This window comes from Notothenia rossii (genome assembly GCF_949606895.1).
Source record: "Notothenia rossii genome assembly, chromosome: 6".
Lineage (NCBI taxonomy): Eukaryota > Metazoa > Chordata > Actinopteri > Perciformes > Nototheniidae > Notothenia > Notothenia rossii.
In genome coordinates this window covers 15,948,806-15,972,594 of record NC_136909.1, presented here as the reverse complement: position 1 = coordinate 15,972,594, position 23,789 = coordinate 15,948,806, and the positions used below count along the sequence as shown (strand labels likewise).

At 40.1% G+C, this 23,789-nt stretch overlaps 1 protein-coding gene across 1 annotated transcript; it reads right to left on the bottom strand.

Moving 5' to 3' along the window:
- Nucleotides 1-1,647: 1,647 nt before the first annotated feature.
- On the bottom strand, nucleotides 1,648-22,375 carry msi1b (musashi RNA binding protein 1b). Its single transcript, XM_079686749.1, is given in 16 exon segments — nucleotides 1,648-3,314; nucleotides 4,155-4,199; nucleotides 5,407-5,558; nucleotides 6,099-6,161; nucleotides 6,695-6,751; nucleotides 7,854-7,934; nucleotides 8,830-8,947; nucleotides 9,035-9,117; nucleotides 10,213-10,261; nucleotides 13,598-13,690; nucleotides 14,907-14,948; nucleotides 20,906-20,990; nucleotides 21,120-21,201; nucleotides 21,690-21,730; nucleotides 22,106-22,248; nucleotides 22,250-22,375. Coding segments are annotated over 15 exon segments (1,242 nt in total). The 5' UTR covers nucleotides 22,361-22,375; the 3' UTR covers nucleotides 1,648-3,314; nucleotides 4,155-4,157.
- Between the last annotated feature and the right edge of the window lie 1,414 nt (nucleotides 22,376-23,789).

Genomic DNA, 23,789 nt, shown 5'->3' with positions numbered 1-23,789 from the left:
TTTTGGAACCCCCACTGGATCCCTCTGGTTTATTTCAGAATCAAGAGAAACAAAAGACATCTGTAAACACACTTATCCTTTTAAATAATAATAAAAAAAAGGCAGCAGCTTGAATCAGTGATCACAAAATAAGGGTCTGCAGCTCCACAATGGGTCACACTGTAAATACATATTATCAGGATAGAACAAATCAAAAAACCTTTCCTTTACAAAATAAAATGTATGTTTTTTTAATTCTCCTCTTATCTTTGCTTCTGTGTCTTTTTGGATAATTTGACATCTTTAGGACTCCAACAAAATGAAATCAAATACTTAACTTAACTTTTTTGGCAGTGAAAAGGGCAATTACCCAAAACACTTGGGCCACACCAAGATTTGCTTTTGGTAGTTTAAAAGTGTTTTGGCTTTTGTTTTTTTGATTCATAAAATGTAATGTATGTGTAAGAGGCAGGTAAAGCTGAAGTCAGCATAGTTTCTCAGTAGGAGAGCGTCCTCCTGCCATATCACACTGATTTCTCAGAGGTGTTCTCACGGCTCTCCTGTTTCATGTGATTATAGAGCCTGTAACTGTAAACACTCATGATAAAGAGTCAGCAGTATTTCAGTGTAAGGAATGGTCACTCTTTCCCTTTTTGATTGATGATTACCAGTAATAATAATACATGTAATGACATCTACTGACTTTTGATGATCTTTAGCCCTTATAATTATTGTTTTGAGATACAACTCAATGTTTCTGATGTCTTCCCAATGCATGAAATGAAAATTGTGCATCATTTAAATAAATCCCCAAATTAACTATTTGGTATCTTTCGAAACCCTGTCATTTAGAATAGAATAGAATAAGTCTGTGTATCTTTGTTTCAATTGTTCTTCTTTCTTGAACAAGTGAACAGATAAGCAACACATATATTTTATTCTACGATGTGCAGTGACATTGGGATGTTAACAGTACAGTTGCAAAAAACTGTTTCCAGAAACAGGTGAACATGGTGAGGCAGAGGCAGTTCCTCAGAGGGGGGGATCATCGGAGCCTCCCCGTATTTCACATGGTTAGCGCACCCGTACAGCGAGGACCTCATGACCGGCCGCCGGGACAGTGAGAGCAGGGAGGCGAGGCACGGGGTGAGGCACCAGGGGTGAGACACTGGGGGAGAGGAGGTGGAGGCAGTGGAGCAGTGATGATGGAAGAGAGAAATCAGCCTGCAGAGAGACTGAGGGAGTCCTGCTGGTGCTTAGAAACAGTGTCAGAAAAAAGGGGAACAAATTACAAATGGAAAATATATCTAATGGGTTTTATATCGTAGAAAATATATGATTATAATTTAGTACATAATAATTCCTTTATTTAGTTCTCTTTTATAATGTGGAAAATTAGTATTTTGATAGAAAATGTAATTTAGGAAACGTTTTCAATAATTTATTAACATTTTATTTAAGTTTTAAAATGTACTTTTCTTTTTACAAATAAGTATTTTTTCATTTTTAGTACATTTTATTTTAATTATAAATATATAAATAATTCATAGACATTATTTATAATTTTGCACCAATATGTGAGATATGTTTTATTTAGTATAGTTTGAATATATATCGAGTACACATTAAGAGCAAAAAAGTTCAAAAAGTTCAAACAGTACGCATGAATGGAATGTTTTAAAATAATTTATTAGGAATTTTAAAAAGGTTTTTTTTTCAAAGGAATAAACATGACAGGAAAAAGAAAATCAAAAAATGTTACAGTGTTGACAAGATTGTTATTTTTCAGTGAAAACAGCATCAAAGTATGAACTACCGTGGTAGCCCGCAGCAGTGAGAGCGAGTGTATCAAAATGAGAAACCTGGTACTTCGTAGATCGAGAGTGCTTTGTTCTTACGCTTCTAACGTTCGAAGGAAAACATGTATCGTGATTGGCCAGTGCAAAGTCCTAGTAGCTCTGAACATAATGGTTTTGGTCTAAAAAAAGCTGTCACATTGCTACAGTCTGTGACATCCAGTGGATATGCAGTGATTGATTTGAGGCTGGATGAGTTAATTAGACCCCCCTCCTTTCCTGTAGGAAAGCCACCTTCTAAAAAGGTGCAACCATCCACACTTGATGTTAATGTAATAATACAAAAAGTCAGATTAAAATTTCACATTTGAAACTGAGGTACCATCCGCCCCAATAAAACAGCACATGGCACATTGGAAACCAATGTGTATAAGACCATATGTCACGCAAACATCAACACAACCTGCAGAGCGGAGCAGTCATTACAGATTTCGCTCTGCTCGACCGCTCCTGCACACTACTCCTTCATTTTCATTGACAAACAATCATCACATATTGAAAATCACAGTTAAAACAGCAATATGACAAAGTAAGAAATCAGCACGTTTTAATCTCCCCTTCTGAAAGAAGAGCATTTTCACACGCATTTATCCCCAAAAAGTAAAAGTGTTGTTGCAGCCTCTCTCCTGCTGAACTCAAGGTGTTTTAACACAGATTGAAATGACACATCCTTTATAAAATGCCTGGAGAGAAATACAGTATGTGGCTGGTTTAATATTGACAAACATACTGACATGTTTTTGACCTTCATGTGAAACTATGATACGTAACAGTCAAGCTTTCCAACACATACGCTTTGATGAAAAAAGCAATCGTATTATTATTCCTCAAAAAGCCTCCCACCTCCCACAAAACAAACTTTAGCGGAGCCCCCACCCCCCCCAAAACCAGAGTCGTATTTACAATATTTTACAATTGTACAGCTCAAGTAGGCCTAATATGTAACTGCAACTAATGACATTTGACCATTATTAGTGTAACAAGTCTTTGTTAAAAAACTACCAAGATATACACTTTGTGACACATTTTCAAGAAATAGTATTAATCACAAATGTTTTGTTAAATTCAGTATGAACTACTGACAAATATACAGTTTTTCCAGTACAAATTACAGATCCTGGAGATTTCTTTTTTCTCCTCTTATCTCAGATAGATCAGGTTCAAATACAACCCAATAAAACAAAACAGATAAAGAAACAACCATCACAACAACAACAAAAACATTAAGGTGAAACATAACAACAGAAAAAAAAAGACTAAAAAAATACAGCATCTGTATGTGTTGCTATTACATGAAGTGACTTTTCGCTCCTTTTATGAACTTTTTTTCCCTCAGGAGGTGGAGTTTAGTGAGGCGTCAGCAGGGTGGCAGGCTGACACCGGGTGGAAGTTCAGCTGCTCCGCCCGACAGGGGGGCAGAGACCTGGGCAGATCAGCTCCAGAGCAGCTTCAACTCCCACCAGCTCTTTGTCTGCAGCTCTGCACACACAAAAACACTCCAATTACTCCCAGGGAGCGCTGCGCATTACATCACTGTTATACAAATGTCTTGATATGAGACAGACTAGATGTCTGATAATGAAAAAAAATTCACAAAAATGTTGACAAAATACCTCTATATCGAGGTATAGGGTAGACTATTGATGCTTTCTTAAAATATTTAGTTTTTAATAAAAAATGATCAGCGATGTGAATGTAAATGCTTAGTGTGGAATGATCACTTTACTGAAATGTCCCACTTTAATTGAGAAAAAGAAAACAGTAATGCTGTATTGAGACACTGACAACCAAAATATAAGATGGTATCTCGTCTCATATCAGAATATCGACGTTATCATATTTTATAGCCCTAAGCACTATGGCTCAAACCTACAATATCGTTGCAATACACATATCGAGATATTTGATCAGGAATATTGTGGCAATTGATTTTCTCCATATTGCCCCGCCCTAATCCCAGGTGAGTCTCGATAGGGCAGTCTTATATGTTTTAAATAAGTCTTATTTTATGTAATGAGCTACACATTGATATCAGAACAGCAAAAAGAGTTTACACATCCTCTGTCCCAGACTGCAAACAGAGATGTTTCGACCACAACTTGGAAATAAAATCTAAAGGACCTTCTGATATCTGTCTGTAGCACTACAAAATATTTGGGTTACTTGAATGCAACAAAACTTTAATCATTGGGCTAATTTCAATCTTATGTGCATACTGGATTTTTGCTTTCCTGAATATGTGTCCTAATGGTTGATTGCACCTACCCTAAGCCGCTTTGGGTAAATGAAATGTAATGTAAGAACAAGATGATGACTCACGTCTCAGTGATAGCCGTTAGTGAAGGCCGTAGCGATCAAAGGGCCCTGTGGGAGCAAGAATACAAGTTTTAAAATGTTGTTCTCAGACTACAGTTTCAACTTTTTTTTTTTAGGAAAATCTGAATTTACTGAAGTGAGCTGCTACAGTGTTTTGTTGAAAGAATAACTGCACACACCCGGAGTCATGACGGCACACAGCTGAGAAACACAGGTACATCAATATATGAGTTTTCATCCACTATTTCTCATGCAACTTTAGAACAAGGTCACACATTTGACAAATACAAATAAGTCACACGAATGCAAACATAGTTAATGGGTAAAATATGCAGGTAATGTTCTTTTTTTTCACATAGCGTTAGATACAAAAACAAAGACAGTATTAATGCTGACGACAACTTTAGAGCTAATATTTTGGGAAATAAAGGGATTAAAAGTGTACTCATCATGTTTAAACTCAGTATTGCTGCACAGCTACAGATAAATGTTAGGCTACACTAATATCATAGTATTCTACTATTTGTATTATATATATTTCAGTGGTGTTGGGATGAGCTGTTTATATACAACAAAATACTCTGCTTTAATTCAGATTTGTTGGCGTTGAGCCTTTGAAAAACACCTATTTCACTTTTTTGTCTCCTGGTTGCTGCACACAAAGGGAGACAAACCCCTGTATTAACAGGGTGGTTTGAAGCAATCTAGAAGCACCTACAATTGCATTTATATAAACCCAACAACAAATAATTTATCTCAGCTCTGACGTCATAAAAAATCTTCATTTGATGGCACTTCATCACTTTAATCCTAACTACAACTATAGAGAAATGCCAAGAAAAGGCCAGTTTGGAAGCATTCAATGTCAACTTAAAAAAGAGAGTTAAAATGTTATTTGATTAAACCACTTTTTGTTTGAAGATGTATTTGTTGTTATTTCAAAGCTTCACTAAAAATCTTTAAAAGAAGCTTTGAATGTAAAACTAAAAAAGCTATTTTAGTATAGCTTACTTCTTACTTTTACATTTAGCAAGAAAGCAAACAAGTCTATTTCCCATCATGTTAAACAATTGCCTTTAGATACTTAAATATAATATTAAAGGTGAGCAGCAACGTGGCATGATGTACCAGTACTACATAATAACCTATAATATGTAATCTTATGCCCTAAACAATTTGAAAAAGGGACAGAAACGTGTCTAACACAAAGCTTGAAGTTCCTAGACTAAACATCAGAGAGGTTTTCTTGTCTTACCCCCAAACCGTGGCCGAATCCAGCGTTGGGGGCGGGGCTTGCGGCGCTGAGGTAACTGCTGACTGCCGACTCCTGACCGCTCCCATAAAGGTCGGCCATCGGCCCCGGGCTGCTCGTACCTAAAAATCCAGCTGTGCGAGACGGGGTAGAGCCTAAAAGTCAAATAAAACAACTTTCAGATTTTCTTGACAGGTGTGTGTATGTGACCATCTTTTTAAATGGTAGTACATATGAACATGTAGAAAAATAGTTAATATTTTCTACTGTGCATTTTTCTATTTGATATTAGAGGAGGCTGTGGTTCAGGGGTCAAATGCGCTCATCTCCAAATCAGAGGGTCAGTGGTTTGATCCCACAGGGCAAGGTACTGAACCCCAGATTGCTCCTGTAGGCATGTATTATACGCTGTTAAAGTGTATGTAAGTTGCTTTGGATGAAACACCAGCTAAATAACATGTAATGTTTTATAATAACCTTATGTGTCACGACTTATTCGCTGTGTTATGTTATGTGTTATTAAAACCCAATTAGGGTTGACACAACATCAGATTTTCACCAGACCACGGCCAAAATAATTCCCCTTAACAATCTTATTGCGATTTTCAGTAGTGTTTCAGTAGTGTTTCATGAAAGAAAAATAAATTATTCAAGAGGCCCCTAATTATTTGTATGTGTCCATTATTATTGCATACCTCTAACTACTGCTGCTGCTGCTGCTGCTGCTGCCATTGGTCCATATGCTGTCAGAGGAATGGCTAAAGAGACAGAGGGGCAAAGATCTGAGTTAGATGTCTTGCGGTACAAACACATAAAAACTAACTAATAACACAACTTAGTTCAGTGACCTCATTCAGATGTTGATCATAAGATAAGGTAAGATAAGATGTATTTATTCCCAAGGAAAGTCTTGTGCCAGAGTTACAAAAGATACAATAAACATAGTTATACTAACAGTGCAGGTTAAACAATAAACTACATGAAACAAAGATGGACAAATAATGAATGTAAAAACTGTAGAGTTAGGAGTGGTATTGTAATGTAGTGCCAGATACGTCACAGCATATGTTATTATTGCACATGATATAAAGCAGAGAGTGTTTGTTATGATGACAAAGAAAGTTGAGGTCACTGCCGCGAGGCGTTAAAGTGAAACCTTCCTCATTACTGTCAGCCCTCCTGCCTTCAGAGAGCGAGAAGGACTGTCAAACACAAACATGCAGACCGGAGAGTGAAGTGTAGCAGACTGACAACATGCTGCTTGTAAAGTCCAGAGGAGGGACGGACTGACCTGTGAGCTCAGGGGGATGGGGTGAAGTCAGAAGGGGAGTCCTCTCTAAGTGGAACTCTAAAACAGAAACATCAGAGCGCTGTTGAGACACACACCAACCAAACACACACATAGAGGGAGGAAATCACCTCGACACGCCGTATGGAGAGAGCACATATTGGAATACACAAGCTTTAAGGGATGCAAACAGGAATTAAAGGATGGAAAAATACTTTATATTCAATAAAGTGGTGTTAAAAAAATCTGTATTAAATGGCAAGAAATACAACAAATGTTACAATTGTGTCTTACAATCAAAATCAATATGCAAAACATCTACTTTTGGATTAACTGAAAGATTCATAACATGCATACGAAACACACACACACACACACACACACACACACACACACACACACACACACACACACACACACACACACACACACACACACACACACACACACACACACACACACACACACACACACACACACACACACACACACACACACACACACACACACACACACACACACACACACACACACACACACACACACACACACACACACACACACACACACACACTTCTTACTTCCTTCATATACTGGGATATACTTGGATCCTCCATCACTAATTTGAACCAGATCGATAGCAAATATAAGCATGCTAACATACTAAACCGTGATGGTGATCTTTTTAAATATTACCCGCTAGCGTGTAGCTGTTAGCATTTAACTCAAAACATCGCAGTGCCTAAAAGTGCTGGTGATGCAAGGCTGATGACTTTTTTTTTTAATGTGTGCATGGGTTTAAAAGACATGGGATGTCACTTCTAGCTTACAAGAGTATGTGTTTTTTAACATCAGTATTTGTTAGATTCTGCAGCAAAGAAAAAAAGACATTGATGCATGTCATTTAGGATTATTTACCTACAACAAGCACAACTTTCATTCCTTTCTATACCCTTAACACAGTGTATGTATGGGTATGTATAATGTTCGTTTCAAGGGACACAAGGAGGATTTCAGGCAAACTGAATCCAAATCTAGCACCTTTATGTACCTTTAAGTCTTAATAATCAACTTGCACCTGCTAACTAAATGTGGCTGTGTTTCTGTTTCTTAAATCATCTGATAAAAACATGTGAATGAGGAGCAGAAAGTGTGTGTTTACCCGGATACTGGAAGGTATATCCAGGAGTGATGCCAGCGTAGCTCCGGCTGGTGTAGGTGGCCGTCTGGAAACCTGGATAACCTGAGAAAGAAAAAAAAAGAAAACACTGTTAGACATCACAACATCAAGAACTGAAAGAGAAAGAAAGAGCAACATTCAAAAAAACATGAACATATCTATTGAAAGCAATGCAATGCTAAAGAGAAAGGTGCCATTCTCAGATTGAACAGTAGGTGGTACCATGATCCTGGTTTGGGAAAGAAACCAAGATATAAGATAACAGAAAAGCCTGCTACAAACAGGAATAAGGGGGTTTGAGGATTGCATTATGGGAAATGTAAGTACTTGTTGTCACTTGTGGGAGCCAAAATGTTATGGAAGTAGAATACTTAATTACTGATCAAAAGGAGAAATGTAAACTTTCATAACAAAAAGATAATTTGATGGGGAAAGTATTTTAAATTCTGTCAGCAATATTTTTTTTGTTAACATTTTAGTTTATTTTTAAGATTTAGTTGACTAAAGTATGGGACATTTTAGTTTTATCGTCGTCAAGTGAACCCTTGACTATTTAAGTTATCAGAAAACTGTTGATATTTTAGGATTTATTTGAGTGGTTAGATTATATGGAACTTTTCAGTTTATCTTAGTTATTGAAACAAATATTTTGAAGAACATATTTTGTTTTATTGATATTAACCCTGCTATAATGTATCCAACTACTGAATAGTTTCAAGATAGTATGTTTAGCAGCAAGTAATTAAAAGTATAAATCACTACGTATATCAGTTTTTATTTCTACGTCACTGAGGTCTTAATAATCGGGGCTGCATGGCGGAGGGTGGGAGCGGTCAGCTTCCCCCCCATGAGGCCCCGTGTGACCTTTGAGACAGCTGCGGCCTTAGTGCAGGAATACTTATTGTCATGTCATGCATGCAGCCGCTCATCCTTCCTGTGACGATCAATACTAGCTTACCTAGCATACCGATGCCCAGCATGAAGGCGTCCATCCCATAGGGCATCACACGAGAGCGCCCCCTGGCTGAGCCCGTAGGGGACATCACCTCCTTGGGCTGAGCTTTCTTACACTCCACCTGTTTCCAAACAAAAACAGAAATCAGTGCCTCTAGCATCTACACAATATGGTGCTATTAGAGTGCTTGTTCTTGTAATATGCTAACCATTTTGTTGTTGATCTCATGGAAGTGGATCTCACAGACTTTCTCGACCACATCCTCGTTTTCAAACGTCACAAATCCGAACCCTAGCGAGGAAAAGGAGATTTTTTGAATATGGTGAAGCAATAAAGAGAACATCTAACATTACGATACATATGATGAAATACCTCTACCCACATATTGTTCAGTTGACTTTTGAGGCCTTCACAAAATATTTACACAATGAAATTCTTGATACATAATCTTATGTGAATATATTGTCCAAATAACTAATAATAAAACAGCTAGCACAGTATGGGCAGCTAAATCAGTTTACTGAAATGCATGTCATTTAAAATCAGGGAAAGATACTAATGCGACCTAACGATATAAAAAAATCCAAGGTTATGGCAAGTTTATTTATAAAGCTCATCTCAAACACAAGGGCAATTAAGAGTTCATTTTAAAAGCACTAACACACAAAACAAATGAAATGGTTATAAAAAAGAGAGTTTTAAAACGACATTGGAAATACGGCAGATTTTGCAAGAAGTGCAGAAGTATAGCAGTGAAATGCCTTTAAAGGACTTCGGAAAAGCAGTAGGGGAAGTTGGGGCGGATTTCAGATGCTTTAGAAGTGTATTCTAGATTTGTGGAGCATAGAAGCTGAAAGCTGCTTCCACATGTTTGTTTATAAACCCTCGGGACAATGACAATATCTAATCTCAAATGCATTGCCCTTCTGAGTTTATTAGTAAGAGAACTTGACTCAGTACAGTGGATTTAGACAGTAGGGCCTTTCTGTGCAGCAGTACAGCTAATAGTCTCTAGTAATCAGCGCTTTAATAGCCGCTTAACACGTTTGCCCCCCTTTACCCTATTTCAATTCTGCTACTCTGCACTCATCCTTGCTTCCTCCCCTTCTTGGCCAGAAGGCCGGGGCAAAGCTGGTAGGCTGTCATAATCGATCAGTCCCAGGGTGGGGAGGAGGTGCTTAAGGAGGCTTTATCCTGATCCAGATTAACCGACTGGCTAATTAGACTAGCCCCGTTCCTCTCCTCCAGCTCAGCCCACAGGAAGGAGGCCTGCAGGGGGTGGAGGGGGATCAATAGATACCCTGGAAGGACTGGAGGAAGAAGAGCAAATCGACGAAGAGAGAAGGACAGACGCAGGTAACAGGAAGTCGGGTCCCCCTGACTCACCTCTGTGTCTGTTGGTGGTCTTGTCGAACATGAGCATGGCATCGTCGACCTGAGAGGAGATAAACAACAGTTTTTTTTAAAAGCGGCACTCTGTCTCTTGCCACACGGCATATTGCCTGACCTCAGCCCTTCTCAAGTTCTGCAGGGAGGCTCAGCAACAGATGGACCGAAAGGAGGGGGAGGAGGAAGGGAGGGAGGGGGCTGAGCGACAGGTTACAAGGAGGAGGGAAATATGAAGAAATACTTTACAACAAGCCCTGCAGCTGTATAAGACTAACAGACATAATGGGTGGTATGAAAAGTTGGAAATTGTGTTTGCTGCCCTGGTCAAAATCCCTCTCACAGTGAGCCTTTCTCCACTCCAAAGTTTGACATTCCCATGGCAACTGTACAAAAAGTCCATATAAAAGAGCCAACATCAAATATGGTTTATGAATAGTGGGAGAGTGCCAGTGAGACAAAGAGTGCCGCAAAGAGAGAAAAGGCACAGAAAAAGAAAAAAAGGAGCCAGTCACGAGCGGGAAGGTGAATCCTGTGTGGGCAGGTGGAGACTCGATGAGAGGGGAGAGCTGATAGCGAGAGGAATAGCGACAGGTGGAGATATGGTGAAAGAGAGAGCACAGAGAGTCCTGTAAGAGAGGAGAGGAGGAAGAAAAAAAAGATTGGGTCAAAGTGGAAAGGGAGGAGAAAGAAGAGAGACAAAAGAAGAGGGAGAACAAAGAAGCCTGCAGGCTTTGTTTGTTGGCACAGTCAGCCATAATTCCTCCTCCTCTTCTCCCTTTGACCTCTCCCTCCGGCCCAGCCTCCCTTTATAGAGCGAAGACACAGGTGTCTATTCCTCACAAACACACACAGTTTCTTATGTCAAAGTTGACCTACTATCGGCAGTTATTTTATTCTCTTCTCCCCCCTTTCTCTCTTGTAAAAAGCAGACATGTTTATGCTCCAGTCCGCACACAGAGGTCCCGAAAAAACATTTGGTAAATTAATCTGTGCTCTCGGTCTATAATAAGTTTACTGGATATAGTCCACTGAATAATTTGTCATAGTAACAGAGCGTGAGTGTGCGAGTGTGGACCCCCTAGGGCAGTGTTCCTACAGAAAGGTCAAAGGTGAGTGAGGAGTGTCAGTGTGAAAGGGGACCTGTTACTCTGATGCCTCTCAAGTCACTGCTTCCTCCGAGCCTGACATTTGAACAAGACCTGCAAAATGGTCGGCTCTATCTCTGCAGAAACGCTTTAAAACGTTCTAAGGTTGCCACATTTTTAAACAGTCAATTGTAAGGAGCAAAGGTGAAGAATGCACTTTGTGATTCATGCTAGAGATTTAAATTTGAGCTGACAGAGGAAACTCAATCCCATCCTGAACAACCTATCCCCCTGGAGGATGCAATCAAAACATCCCAACAACGCCCGTGGTTTGCATTAAACACTGCGCATTGAGTTAATTGCACATCATTGGTTGATATTTCAAACACTGGGACAATACCGCCGGACAATATTCCCTCTTATCCTTTTTTTTCCCACCTCTCATCTTCCCTGTTATCCCCTGCCCATCCCTCTCCGCGCTCCTTTGTCCTCCCCAGGACGGGACACAAAAGGTCCAGTGAGGCAGTCTAATCAGGAACTTCCATGGATGGCTGGAGCCCACATTTCACCGTCCATCCCTCGATATCTCTCTCGGCAAAATTCATCTAGACGTTATGATTGAGGAGGGAGCACGGGGAAACTCAAGGCCAAACCTTTGGCACTGAAAATAAAGTGTCACAGCAGTCGGTAACGCGGCGGCTAACACTGAACATTATCGTTTGACTTTGAAAAGTTTCAAGAGCTCGAGGTGAAGATTGTGCACCTGCGTTATACTGTAAAACGTTTTAGGATGTATTTATATGTATCATTTGTTTCCTACAAGATCAACCAAACCTCACTTGTAGAGTGCAAAGAATAATCAACATGGTTGTGAACTATTATACTGCAACTTTGCTTTGAGAGTCTAGTAGTAGTTTACATAATAATATATTTTTTTAAAACAGGCTAAATATGGTTTACAGTTCTATTACAGAAAATTCACATACTATTAAGTTGTGAACAAAACAACACATTCAATTAAGTCGTTGTGGGGTTTGGAGAATCAATGATCAGCCTCTGATTTCAGTGTCTTAAATGTATTTGTTCCTGTCTATGTACTCCTATATGACAGTAATGTGAATATACTTAAGATGTGGTCATAAAAACCCATTTGATAATGCTACTAGGGCTTGGAAAAACACCTGTTTCTGACATTTTATAAACCAAGAAACTAACCAGTTAATCGACAATATAAATAGTATTTAGGTGCAGCACTACTCCCCTTGCACACATATTATCATTGATGTTTATTTTTACGTTTAAAGACACATTTAGGAGCGTGTGAACAATCCAGAAACTTCCAGTATGCAGATAACTTCTGAACAAACTAACAAAATATTTGCCCAGCTTTGTACAGAGGCATAATGGCCCCCGTAACCCCCCTCCCTCAAAACCCCATCTTTGCCCCAGTTCCCTCTCGTACGCCTCCGCAAGCCTCTCTCAATCAGGCCTCCCTCGCATGTCGGAGCCTTTGTAAGCCCATCATCTATTCTCTGCCTCAAAAACTTGGAAAAAAAACTTTATTTAGAAATGTAAAAAAAAATATATAAAATGCATGAAGATGAGATGAAGGAGTTTACAGGTTTTGGAGCTTAAGTCGCAGTTATTGGTGGTGAGTTTGACCCCCACCCGACACACACACACACACTTGTGCTAACACCCCCAAACACCACCTCATCCCTCCTCCTTCAGAACAAAAACCCCTTACCCGCAGAATTACTCGGGGACAATGGGCGAGCCGGGTCACCACGGTAACGGGCCAGGAGGGGGTTGTGGGTAGGAGCAGCTGTTACATCAGATTAATTCAGATTCTGATAATCCCTCCTCCTTCCTCACCATCACCACACACTCACTACAAAACTTTTCTCCCCCCCTCCCCTCTCGTCCCCCTAACTTCGCCTGCTGCTCCCGGAGCCTCTCAGCCTCGTTATTTTTCCCTTCCCTCTCCAAGCCTTTTTCTCTCCCTCCTCCTCCTCCTCCTCCTCCTCCTCCTCCTCCTCCTCCTCCTCCTCGCAGTAACCCCTTCACTTCAAGGCGGTCGCCCGACTACAAAGTTTTTCTCAGAGAATTTCTGATGAATAACTCGCTTGAGCCGGTGGGATGTGGTACCATTTTGTGTGTTTCTAAGCTGTTTGTTTGTAATTGTCTGTTATAACCCGACAAACATTATCCTCATCCACTCGGATCAATATTGCTCTCCTTTCCCACCGCAGTGTGGCAGTTTTACCTCAGCTTTACCTCTTCTAAACATCACTCACCTTCCCAAACTGGTCGAAGTACTGTTTCACGTCCTCGATGGTCGTGTTCACGGACAGACCGCCCACAAATATCTTCTTGGTTCGAGTCACTAACTGTAAGAGGAAAGGCACACATGTTACATTTCTTTTCCTACTGTATTCTAGTTTTAAAAATGTTGGTTTAATAATATATCTACTAGGATAGAAGCTCAAAATGGTCTGAAATGCAATTTATATCCTTAAAGACACTGTAAAGGATACACTAATTATACACAGTTGTAAGTCACATACACAGTCTCATGGGGGTGAAACAATCGATCAAATAATCAGCAACTATTTCTATAATGGATTAATGATAGAAGTATTTGTTTATGCAAAACTTGAGAACATTTTGTTTTCAGCCTTAAATATGGAAACATCCTGCTTTTCTCTTTTTGTTTAATACTAAACAGAATATCTTTGGGTGTTGCGCTGACAAAACAAGACGCCAACTTGGACTTTTTTGACTTTTTGACATTTTATCGATCAAATGATTTATTGGTATATGAATGGATAATGAACATTATTGTAAGTTATAACCCTACAGAGCACTACTCTAATACTTTGGAATAAATATGTTGTATTATAAGTTTCAAATGTCTATGACTGAGTGACACAGTAGTGCTCACTGTTGCTGTAATTTTTACTACACTTCAACAACACTGCCCCTAGAAGTACAAAAGTAATTATCTTCTCATTAGAACCTCGCATAGATGAGGAAAAACTTCACCTTATTAGCTATAATTCAATAAAAGGAGATAATAAAAGCTTTATTACTTTTTATTAATTTTGTTTTATTATTAATTAAGTTTGTTTTCAAAGGAGATGCTTGAAAAAAAATCCTAAAAGTTTTCAATGATTGTAATTATGTTTAATATAAAACAGACACATTTAATGATTACGTGTGTCCCTTCATTTTTTTTAAATCAGGAATCAATAAGGATATCGGTTAGAATTTCGGACCAATAAGAAGTATCAATAATCGGCATTGATGACAATTAATCACTTCCCATCCTTATGCACTAGCTGTATTGCTTCAAGCTGTAAGATATCCTTTTTTATTTCACACTGTTATTGTTGTTATTGGAGACTAAACAGACAAAGATCAGCACACAGTGTACTTGAAACATAATACAGATGTTTGAGAAGTTTAAAATAATCAGTGTCCCTTTAAAGTTATGAATGTTTTACACAACGGTTTAGTGATTCGTGTTCAGATTACGAGGCATATCAGCCTACAAGAGGTTGAAATAAAACTAGCTAAGACAAGAAGAATCTTTCTTAGACTCACCTTGGGCTGAGCTCTGCGAGGGAAAGCCACCTTTGGGTCGATCTGCGGGGAGAATACAGAGAAAGAGAGGACGGGTTAGTGTTGTTTCATGAAAGAGAAGCCTTCCTTAGGTGTGATCAGACATCACACACTCATCTTTCATTCTTTAACATCTCAATAATGAAGGTGTCCTATATCCATGCTATCCTCCTCCAGGCCTCGCACCAATCCTAAATCAAAGCAACAGGATTTCTGCAGGTTTAGAAAACGTCAATTTAAGCGAACAAATAGTAAATATTTCACAGTAATACTGGCATAAATGAAAATGTGTTTACAATCAGTTCAATAATACTGTCAGTAGGGACAGATTAACATGTCACTATCACATTGAACAATACAGTATAATGTTCTAGTAAATGCACCTGCTAAACCAGTGGCTGGCTGCTTTGGTACCAAAACAAAAACACTTTTGGATCATAACATCTGATGCAAAGTTAGTTTGAGATTACATTTCAGAAATGTACATTTGAAACTTTTTAAGGACCCACAGAAACCCTGCAGCACCGATGTTACGACGTTCAGGCCTTGTTGCGCTGGAAAACAGAATGACACCACTTTTTATTGTGAACGAAAATCTGAAGGACATCAAATCCACATTCTATTCTCCATCGGGTAAAGAATTAGAAAACCTTTTGTGTGTGTGCACCAATCTGAATGTGTGCACTATCCCCCCCCCCCCCCGAGATTATTTATAAGTATGCTTGCTTTGTGTTTGTAGTTCAGTATATGAAGGAAGTAAGAAATGTACATGTCAACTTGTGTGTCTGTGTGTGTGTGTGTGTGTGTGTGTGTGTGTGTGTGTGTGTGTGTGTGTGTGTGTGTGTGTGTGTGTGTGTGTGTGTGTGTGTGTGTGTGTGTGTGTGTGTGTGTGTGTGTGTGTGTGTGTGTGTGTGTGTGTGTGTGTGTGTTGCAGTTGTGCTCAGGTGGAAGGCCTGGGAATGTCCAGTGGACCTCTGCCTCTCTCGTCACTACCGTGTGACATGTGATCTCCTGGAATCTCACACGGGCTCTAAAATCACAAACACGCCTCACCTCGGGGGGGAGAGCCCCGCGCGAGAGAGAGGACAAGCGTGTCCGAAAGAGAGAGAGAGGACCGAGGAGGGAGACAGAGGAGAGAGGGAGCTGTCAATCGAACCACACTGACAGCAAGATTCACCCACATTTTGTTTGTTTGTGTTTGTTTGTTTTTGCCTCCCTCTGAAGTTTTGAACAACAGGGATCATTCATCCTCCTGCACGCTTTTAGGTGATCCGGATCGTCCTCTGCCCTGCTGCTGCTCCTTACGTTTACACTCAGGAAAAAACACTTTTTGATATTAATCCTAACACCAGAGGTGGGAGTATGTCATGCACGTGCAAGTCACATGCGGGTCATGAATCCTAGCCTCACAGTCTCAAGCCCCAAGTCCCAAGTTAGTGGTGAGAAGTCAAATCTCTGCTGTAACTCAAGCAAGACAAGTCAAAGCAAATTCAATTCTGATGATCTACCACAATTTATAACCGTCCAAAAGTAAATGTAATAAAAGTAACTTTTTCTAAATAGAAATTATTTCATTAAAAGGGAAGCTTGGCATCCATAAAACACCATGCATCAATTGTAAATTAGCTCACATTTTATATACAATTCTGGGCTATGCTTGTCAACCTTGTCCTATATATAAAGGGTTGTGAATCTTTTGGTGTCTCATAAATAGATGTTTATTTTTTCAATTCATTCACATTACATAGAGAAAATTGCTAGGCTCAGACGGGCTGCCTTTTCTTTTCGAAGAAACAACTCTCAAAATAATGCTTTGACTTGATGTGCTGGGTCTATCATTAGCAATATCTAGGCTATTTTGGAGAAAAATAAATGGATGTTTGGAAGTTTAGAAATGATTTAAAATCGTAGAAGATAAGAATCTCGATTATTTCATGAATCTATTTGATCCCTAACCTCTACCTATAAGGTGGACAGTGCAGTACACTGGATATCACCCAATCTGTCTCAAGTCCTGAATACAAAATCAAAGTCAAGTTGGGTCTTTTTGTCAGGGTCAATTAAGCCTCAAGTCCTCAAATGTGCTACTTAAGTCTGACTTGGGTTTGGATCGTTAGGCTCTAGTCCCCCACCTCTACCTAACACTACAACCACATGATCAAAAAAACAATTTAAACACAACGTGGTGGAGCCCACTGAATGTCACCACGGTTACGATTGAGACCCACACAATGCCATGAGGATGCAATCATAGACAGGCTGTAAAACTGGAATTTGAGACCTCTATATTAGTCTATGCTGGTCTAATAGAGCTAGAAAACAACTAGACTACACCACACTGTACTGCTGTTACACTAACAGATGGTGAGACAGTACAGCGCTAAGATTAGTCCGTAACCATGAGAGGGGAGAGTTGAACTACAGTAGAGAGCTAGAGAGCCTCTATGGTAAACCACATGCGTTTACCAGACACAAAAGTTGACATCACCGCAAGCTTTGTCTTTTTTTTCTTCCTTCTTTTGTTCTAGAGAGCAGAGTGAGAAGACTATAGGCTAAGACTGGAGGATCAGATGCAGAGTCTACTGTTTAGTGTCTATGGTGGCTAGACTACTCTGATAGTCACCTCCGGTCACCAACCCTCCTGATGTCCAACACTCCTGTGCACATTCAAAAACAAACAAGACACACACACACAAACAAACAAAATCAAACACATGGCAGCACATCCGTGGGGAGGAAATTGTGGACGTTATACAGGTAAAGTGCTTCGTGGAGGAAAAAAAAGGTTGATCATAGCAAAGTAAAGTATTTAAAGTCCCGCTCCACTCCAAAACATTTTCTTTACCCGGATGTTTGAGCTTCACTGTGCAGGGTTTGACACTAGAAGGCTGTTTGAGGGGGAAGTCGTTGTACTTACCTAAAACCTGAGTTTAAAGGAGTACTTCGTCCCCCAAATGACTATTTGCATTAAAAAAAATTATGAAGCAAGCTATCATTCTCTTGCGTGGATTCATGGCGGATGAAGAATATAAAAATATATATAGAGAGATTTGAAAGAGTTGAAGAAATGTAAGTAAAACTACAAATGTAATACTATTCAAAACTGTTGTGCAACTCTTGCAGTACAATCCAAGTCTCATTTCTGAAGTTGTATGCTCACTACTTCCCAAACACATGACGTTTAGTACTGTTTATAGGATTATACTGCACCAGTTGTGTGAAAGTTGAAACAGTTTTTTAAATATAATTCACTGCCACTATTTACTTAAATGTTTTTGTTGAGCATTTAGGCATGGGAAAAGGCACATTTTTGGGAATAATTCAAGGTAACACGGGTCAAGTAGTTGATATAAAAATCGTAATTTTGTAGATGAAGTATTCCTTTAAAAACGTTATTGACATGCATGATTTGTGACTAGTCTGGCAGCCAATCGCTGCGCAGTCTGCAAGTTGTGACGTGGAAAATCAAAACAAAAATATGTTATTTTGTGAAGTGTGATACATATTATGTCCAGCATTACACTAAATTATATTCGTAGCTTCTAGATTTTAAAGTGAGGGAAAGCAGTAGCTATTATTATGGGGATTTTAAATGAGGTTGTTCATTTTTTGTAGGAGAACCATATCAGACACATAAATAATTTCTAAGCATTTTCTATGTCATAAAAGATGTCTGGAGGGGTTTTTTAACATAAAAAAACAACCTTTCTCCTATATAAAGACATGTGAAGTCGCTTCAAGGTGTCAGTGGCCTGACCCTGCTGTACTCACAGCAAGGTAACAGGGAAGAGGCTGAACGTAATTCCAAGAGAGGTTTAGGAAATCAGGGCAATCCCCTTTTGAGCAACTACATCCCAGCTATGCAACAGTTGGTCGAGGGCGCTGCCTGTCACAGCCTGAGCTGGCAACACACTTAACGAAACACGCCGATTTGGCCGCACTCAACATCTCTGAGGAACAACTCAAGCTTGTTGACTCCAATCCTATTAGTTAGGAGAGCCATACTAATCACCAATGGGGTTATTCTGCCTTCCCCCCTCTCCCCTCTTTCCAGGTCAGCATGGAAATGGTTAACGGGAGCCTGATGCAACTCGGCAAAGAGCTGAGTGACTTTGTTGTTAACCTCTCCGCTGTGCACCTTGGAGCTGCGATTGAATAGAAACTTTGTCCCACAAAAGGTGCAGTTAGCATCGGCCGTCACTAACTTTACAGATAGCAGGAAGCCGGGTGGGCCCCCAAAAGGGCAGTTACGTAAATCACAGTAAAATCCACTGGTCAAAACCAGGGGAATCTGTCCTGCAACACAATAAGAACTAATAAATTCCTCTGCAGCAATGTATTTGCTCTTTAGCCTCTGGGCCGTGCAAAGCTCTGTTAATTCCAGTGCCGGAGAGGTTCAGTCGGTCACAGCATGGCACATTCTTTCTGTTGCCACTGGAGAACTTTTCTCTCCCTCTCTAACAGGATAACCTGTTAGCATGAGAGAGAAGGGAGAGGGATAGAGGGAGAGGGGGCAGGGTGAGCCGTCTAAAAAGGCCTACTCTACTCACCATCCAACCCCTGTGGCTGATCACTGAGCCCTCTCCATGCCAAACACACACTCTCTGAGGCTGCCCCCACCAAAAAATACCACCGACACACACAACCAGCCACAAGGGGCCCTGCCACGGCCCACGAGGCTGCGTACATTTAACACAACTTCAGAGGAAACTCAAATTAAAAAAGAGGGGAATCGGCATCTCTTGAGTCTTAGTATAAACGTTATAAGTTTCCCATCAATAGAGGCAGCGTGAGGATAAACTGTCAGTATCATGGCCTCCACTTACTGTGCCATGATTTCTTTAGTGCCCCAGAAATGATTGTAAACGATGTGCATTGTTATCTTCCTTTTTTCTTTTGTGACAGAGCCATTCTTCAACTGTGAAGGGTATGTTGGAGGGGGGGGGGGGGGGGGTCACTATGGAAACAAACCCCATGGCGAGTTAGTGGCGTCCAACCATGATGCCGCTACTTGTCATAGCTGTTGTGCCTGCAAGTGACACTATAGCAGTATGGCTCTGGGGAAACCAACAAAAAACAAACACACAGATTCAGTTCGTCTTCTCTTTTCTAACCTCTCATAATTTTCGATCTATAATAATTTCCTTTAATTTTTAGAGCAAACATACTGCTTTTTTACCTCCTTCTCCATTTCCTTTTCCAGCACTTATCCTCCAAAGATTTGGAGGAAGGTGCATCGTGCAGAGCACAAAAGGGGAAAGAAGAAATAGCTTCCCCTCATTTCAATACAGTGACTAACCAGCGGCCATCACCACTCCCACAGAGGAGAGAGAGAGGCGGGGGCAGTTGGTCCCTATGGCGACCAACGGGCCACATTGTTCCCGGCCGGCCCACATTCATTACTGACAAAAAGACACACACACACACACAACAACACACACTGCAACACAGGCAATTAATGCATTTTAAAGTTACATTCACATAGGTGAAAAGGCCTGGCTTCATCATCGCTACAGTTGAATTCTTCCTGAGGATCAACAGGAAACTGCTTTCACAATTCACACCTTGATGGTTTCAGGTTGCTTTTGCTCCATTTAGAAACTTTTCTTTTTCCTGGGGGTCAATTCTATCCCTTGGGACCGTTAAAAAAAAAGCAGAAAGGAAGTTTGAGTTCCTAGAGAACAAATCAAAGAGTGGCACTGAGAGCAATCCTGTCCCGATCCCCTCTTGTTTCTATGGAAATTGACACTGGGTGACATTTTCTTCCCCTGCAGAGCAAACTCTCCCATGTGTCTCGTCTGTCGACCGCTGACTGAATCACGGAAAGTGCTCACATCTGAGGTGCAGCAGCGGACATGGTTTGAGAAAAACATTGGTAGTGTAGTGGAACCTTAGTAAACATACAAGCAATGGGAAATCCACTAATGAAACACTGAGCAATGGGATTAGCTGGTGGTGGGAAGTAAATACAGAGAACTCACTGTTTTTGAGTCCAACTCGTGCCTGGTTTGGGCCAAAACTTTATCCACGCCGGCCTGATCAACAAAGGTGACGAATCCAAACCCTCTGCAGACACCAGGGGCGGAGGGGGGGTATTAATGACACAGGAACCGATGTTGACATGTAATGATACGTTATGATGAGCAGAGAGGAATCACGGAGGTCAGATAACTTTCAGCCGCACAGCTCTCTCACCTCGAGCGCTTAGTAACTGGATCTCGCATCACCATACACTCCTTCACCTCGCCGTACTTGCAGAAGTACTCCTTCAGACCCTCTGAGAAACCAAAAACGGTGGGGAGAAGAAAGGAAGGAAAAGGAAATGCAAACGTTTTGATGAAGATTTACACCGTATAACGTTTTCACTCTTCCCACACGAAAGTTCATACATTTTTCAATCAGACTTAAAATGATAAAGACTGAAGAAAAAAAGTAAAGTTAATAATAATTATAATTTAAACTCCTTATTACAAGCCAATTAATCAAATTCAGCCTTTTTAATTATCTTTTTAAGAATCACTCATTCATTCTATGGTAGTTCTCAATGGGTGCATTCATTCTGGTGCAGGATCCAAATTAAAAACTTTTTTAAAAAAGTAAAAGAAATAGAAAACAAATAAACAAATTCAATGTACGCAAGCAGGACTATTAAGAAATACAGCTTCTCAAATAACTTTCTTTTAGTTCCATCCGACCCATGCCAGGATTTTTGAAGACATAGTGGCATTTTGTTAGAGCTAGCAACTGGTGGAAAAAAAGATTTACCTTGTGTTGTTTGCCAGCTGAGTCCACCTATGAACATTTTGCTGTGAAAAAAAGAAAATAAATCGTATTTGCATATTTGTTAGTGGGGTCTGAAAGAGAAGAGTATACACACTAAGACAAACTTGTTGAAGAGGTTTTGAAAGTAACCCTGGAGGTAATTTGAGAGTGTATCATCTCTGATTTTGCATGAAGGCGCTCTGTGTGGAGGTGTGGAAGTGTGTATGTGTGTGTGTGTGTGTTTGTGTGTGTTTGTGGGTGTGTGTGTGTGCGTGTATACGTATGTTTGTGGGTGCGTGTGTGTGTGTGTGTGTGTGTGTGTGTGCGTGCGTGCGTGCGTGCGTGTGGGTGCAGACCAAAGTCCCTCTACAGAATACCCGATTTAAGTTTTGTTTTTTTAAAGTTAGTTTTCTAGTTACCAGGGGTCGTGGGGGGAGTCCGTGCTGGACAGGCTGCTCTGGCTCCCTTCCGTCTCCATTGCGTGTCCGTGTGTTGTGCGTAAGTGCTGCCTGCGTGTGTCCGAGCCGAGCCGTGCGGGAGAACAGGCGGAGAGTGAGTGAGGGACGATGGGGCGGGTTTGGCCCGGGGTGACAGAGAGGGGAGCGGGCCAGATGCAGGCTGGGACAGACTCCTCCTCCTCCAGTCAATCGGTGCCGCTGCTGTCGCTCCCTCATCCCGACACTGCGCGAGCAAGATGCAGCTAGATGCAGCGAGAAAGCACCGCTTCCGGTGCAGCCTTTCAAAACTAAAACCTGGTGGAAGGTATTCCACAGGGGCTAAAGCAGTCTTACCAGCTGTTTACTATACAGAGAAAATAAATTGTATCACTACATAATGATGATACAGAGGGACAATTATCTAACCTGTTCAAAAAGTGTGAAAGAATATTATATTTTGTTGTGTTTATTTGCACACATGCATGTAGATTGCATAGCCTACAACAAGTACAATTACACTAAGAGTTTATGAAAGTAAAACGTTGTGCAGGAGGTAAGAAGCCTTATAAACATATAGCCCCTACTAAATAACAAATACATTGTTAATTGATAAATGAAAGAAAAAGGATCAAAATTGTTATTAAGTGTGGATCATTTATCAGGTTTTAAGGCAAAACCAAAATACAATATTGAAATACATTTGGAATTTTACAAGTTGGAATTAATTAATAAAATATTGGTATTTAATAAATGTTTTTTATTCTTTGTTGCTAAAATATTTAAGTTAGCCAAATGAGGTCCAATAAAATCGGCTATTGATAACTGATTAGCTGAAATTTGGGAACCAATTGTCACACTGGCACAATATATGGTATCATCCTATGAGCATACAATGAAATGAACAGTTGTTGCCGTTTTAAATGTTCTGGACCTATACTCTTTACTTTAAGCCATGCAACCTTTCTGCATACTTAACAAATAAGAATGTATTACATTGACAGTGTTTTGAGTGGCTTTTTAGAAAAGGGAATGCACTAAGTGCCTTTTCAAACTATATTCGAGTTGAAAATGACCAGCTTTAATCAAGGCACGATCTGGTTAAGTCATTTTAGAAATAGAAATTCAATCAGATCCAAAGCATAGCCTTTTTAAGTAATTTAACCTAATAATATTTATTTAAAATATATATATATAGCGTAATAAAACAATAATAAACCACTTTTCTTTTTACAAATAGCTAATTAATTCAGAGTAAACACACTAACAAGCATCTATGTAATGTCATATGGATTCATGACAACAAAAACATCATAAAAAGTAAACAATACGTCAATACGAACACCCAAATCAACAACAAATGACCGGATTGGCCCAAATGGACCAATCCGCGGAACACCTCACACACCAGGATCCCTTGGTAAACGCTGGTAATAGACGGGTTGGGATCGCGGAGAAATGCCCTCCGCAGACACATTCTATCAGCGTTATAAACGTTTTTCTTACTCAATATCAAGCGACACTTATTGTTTTTTACTTCGGCTTCGAATGTTTTTGTGTGCTCAGGATGAGTTTTGCTTGTTCTCGTTGTATCGCCGACCCGGAAACCTGTCCGCTCCTCGCAGCAGCTTGCAGCAGCGGTAAGCAGCAACGAGCCTCGCAACGTCCC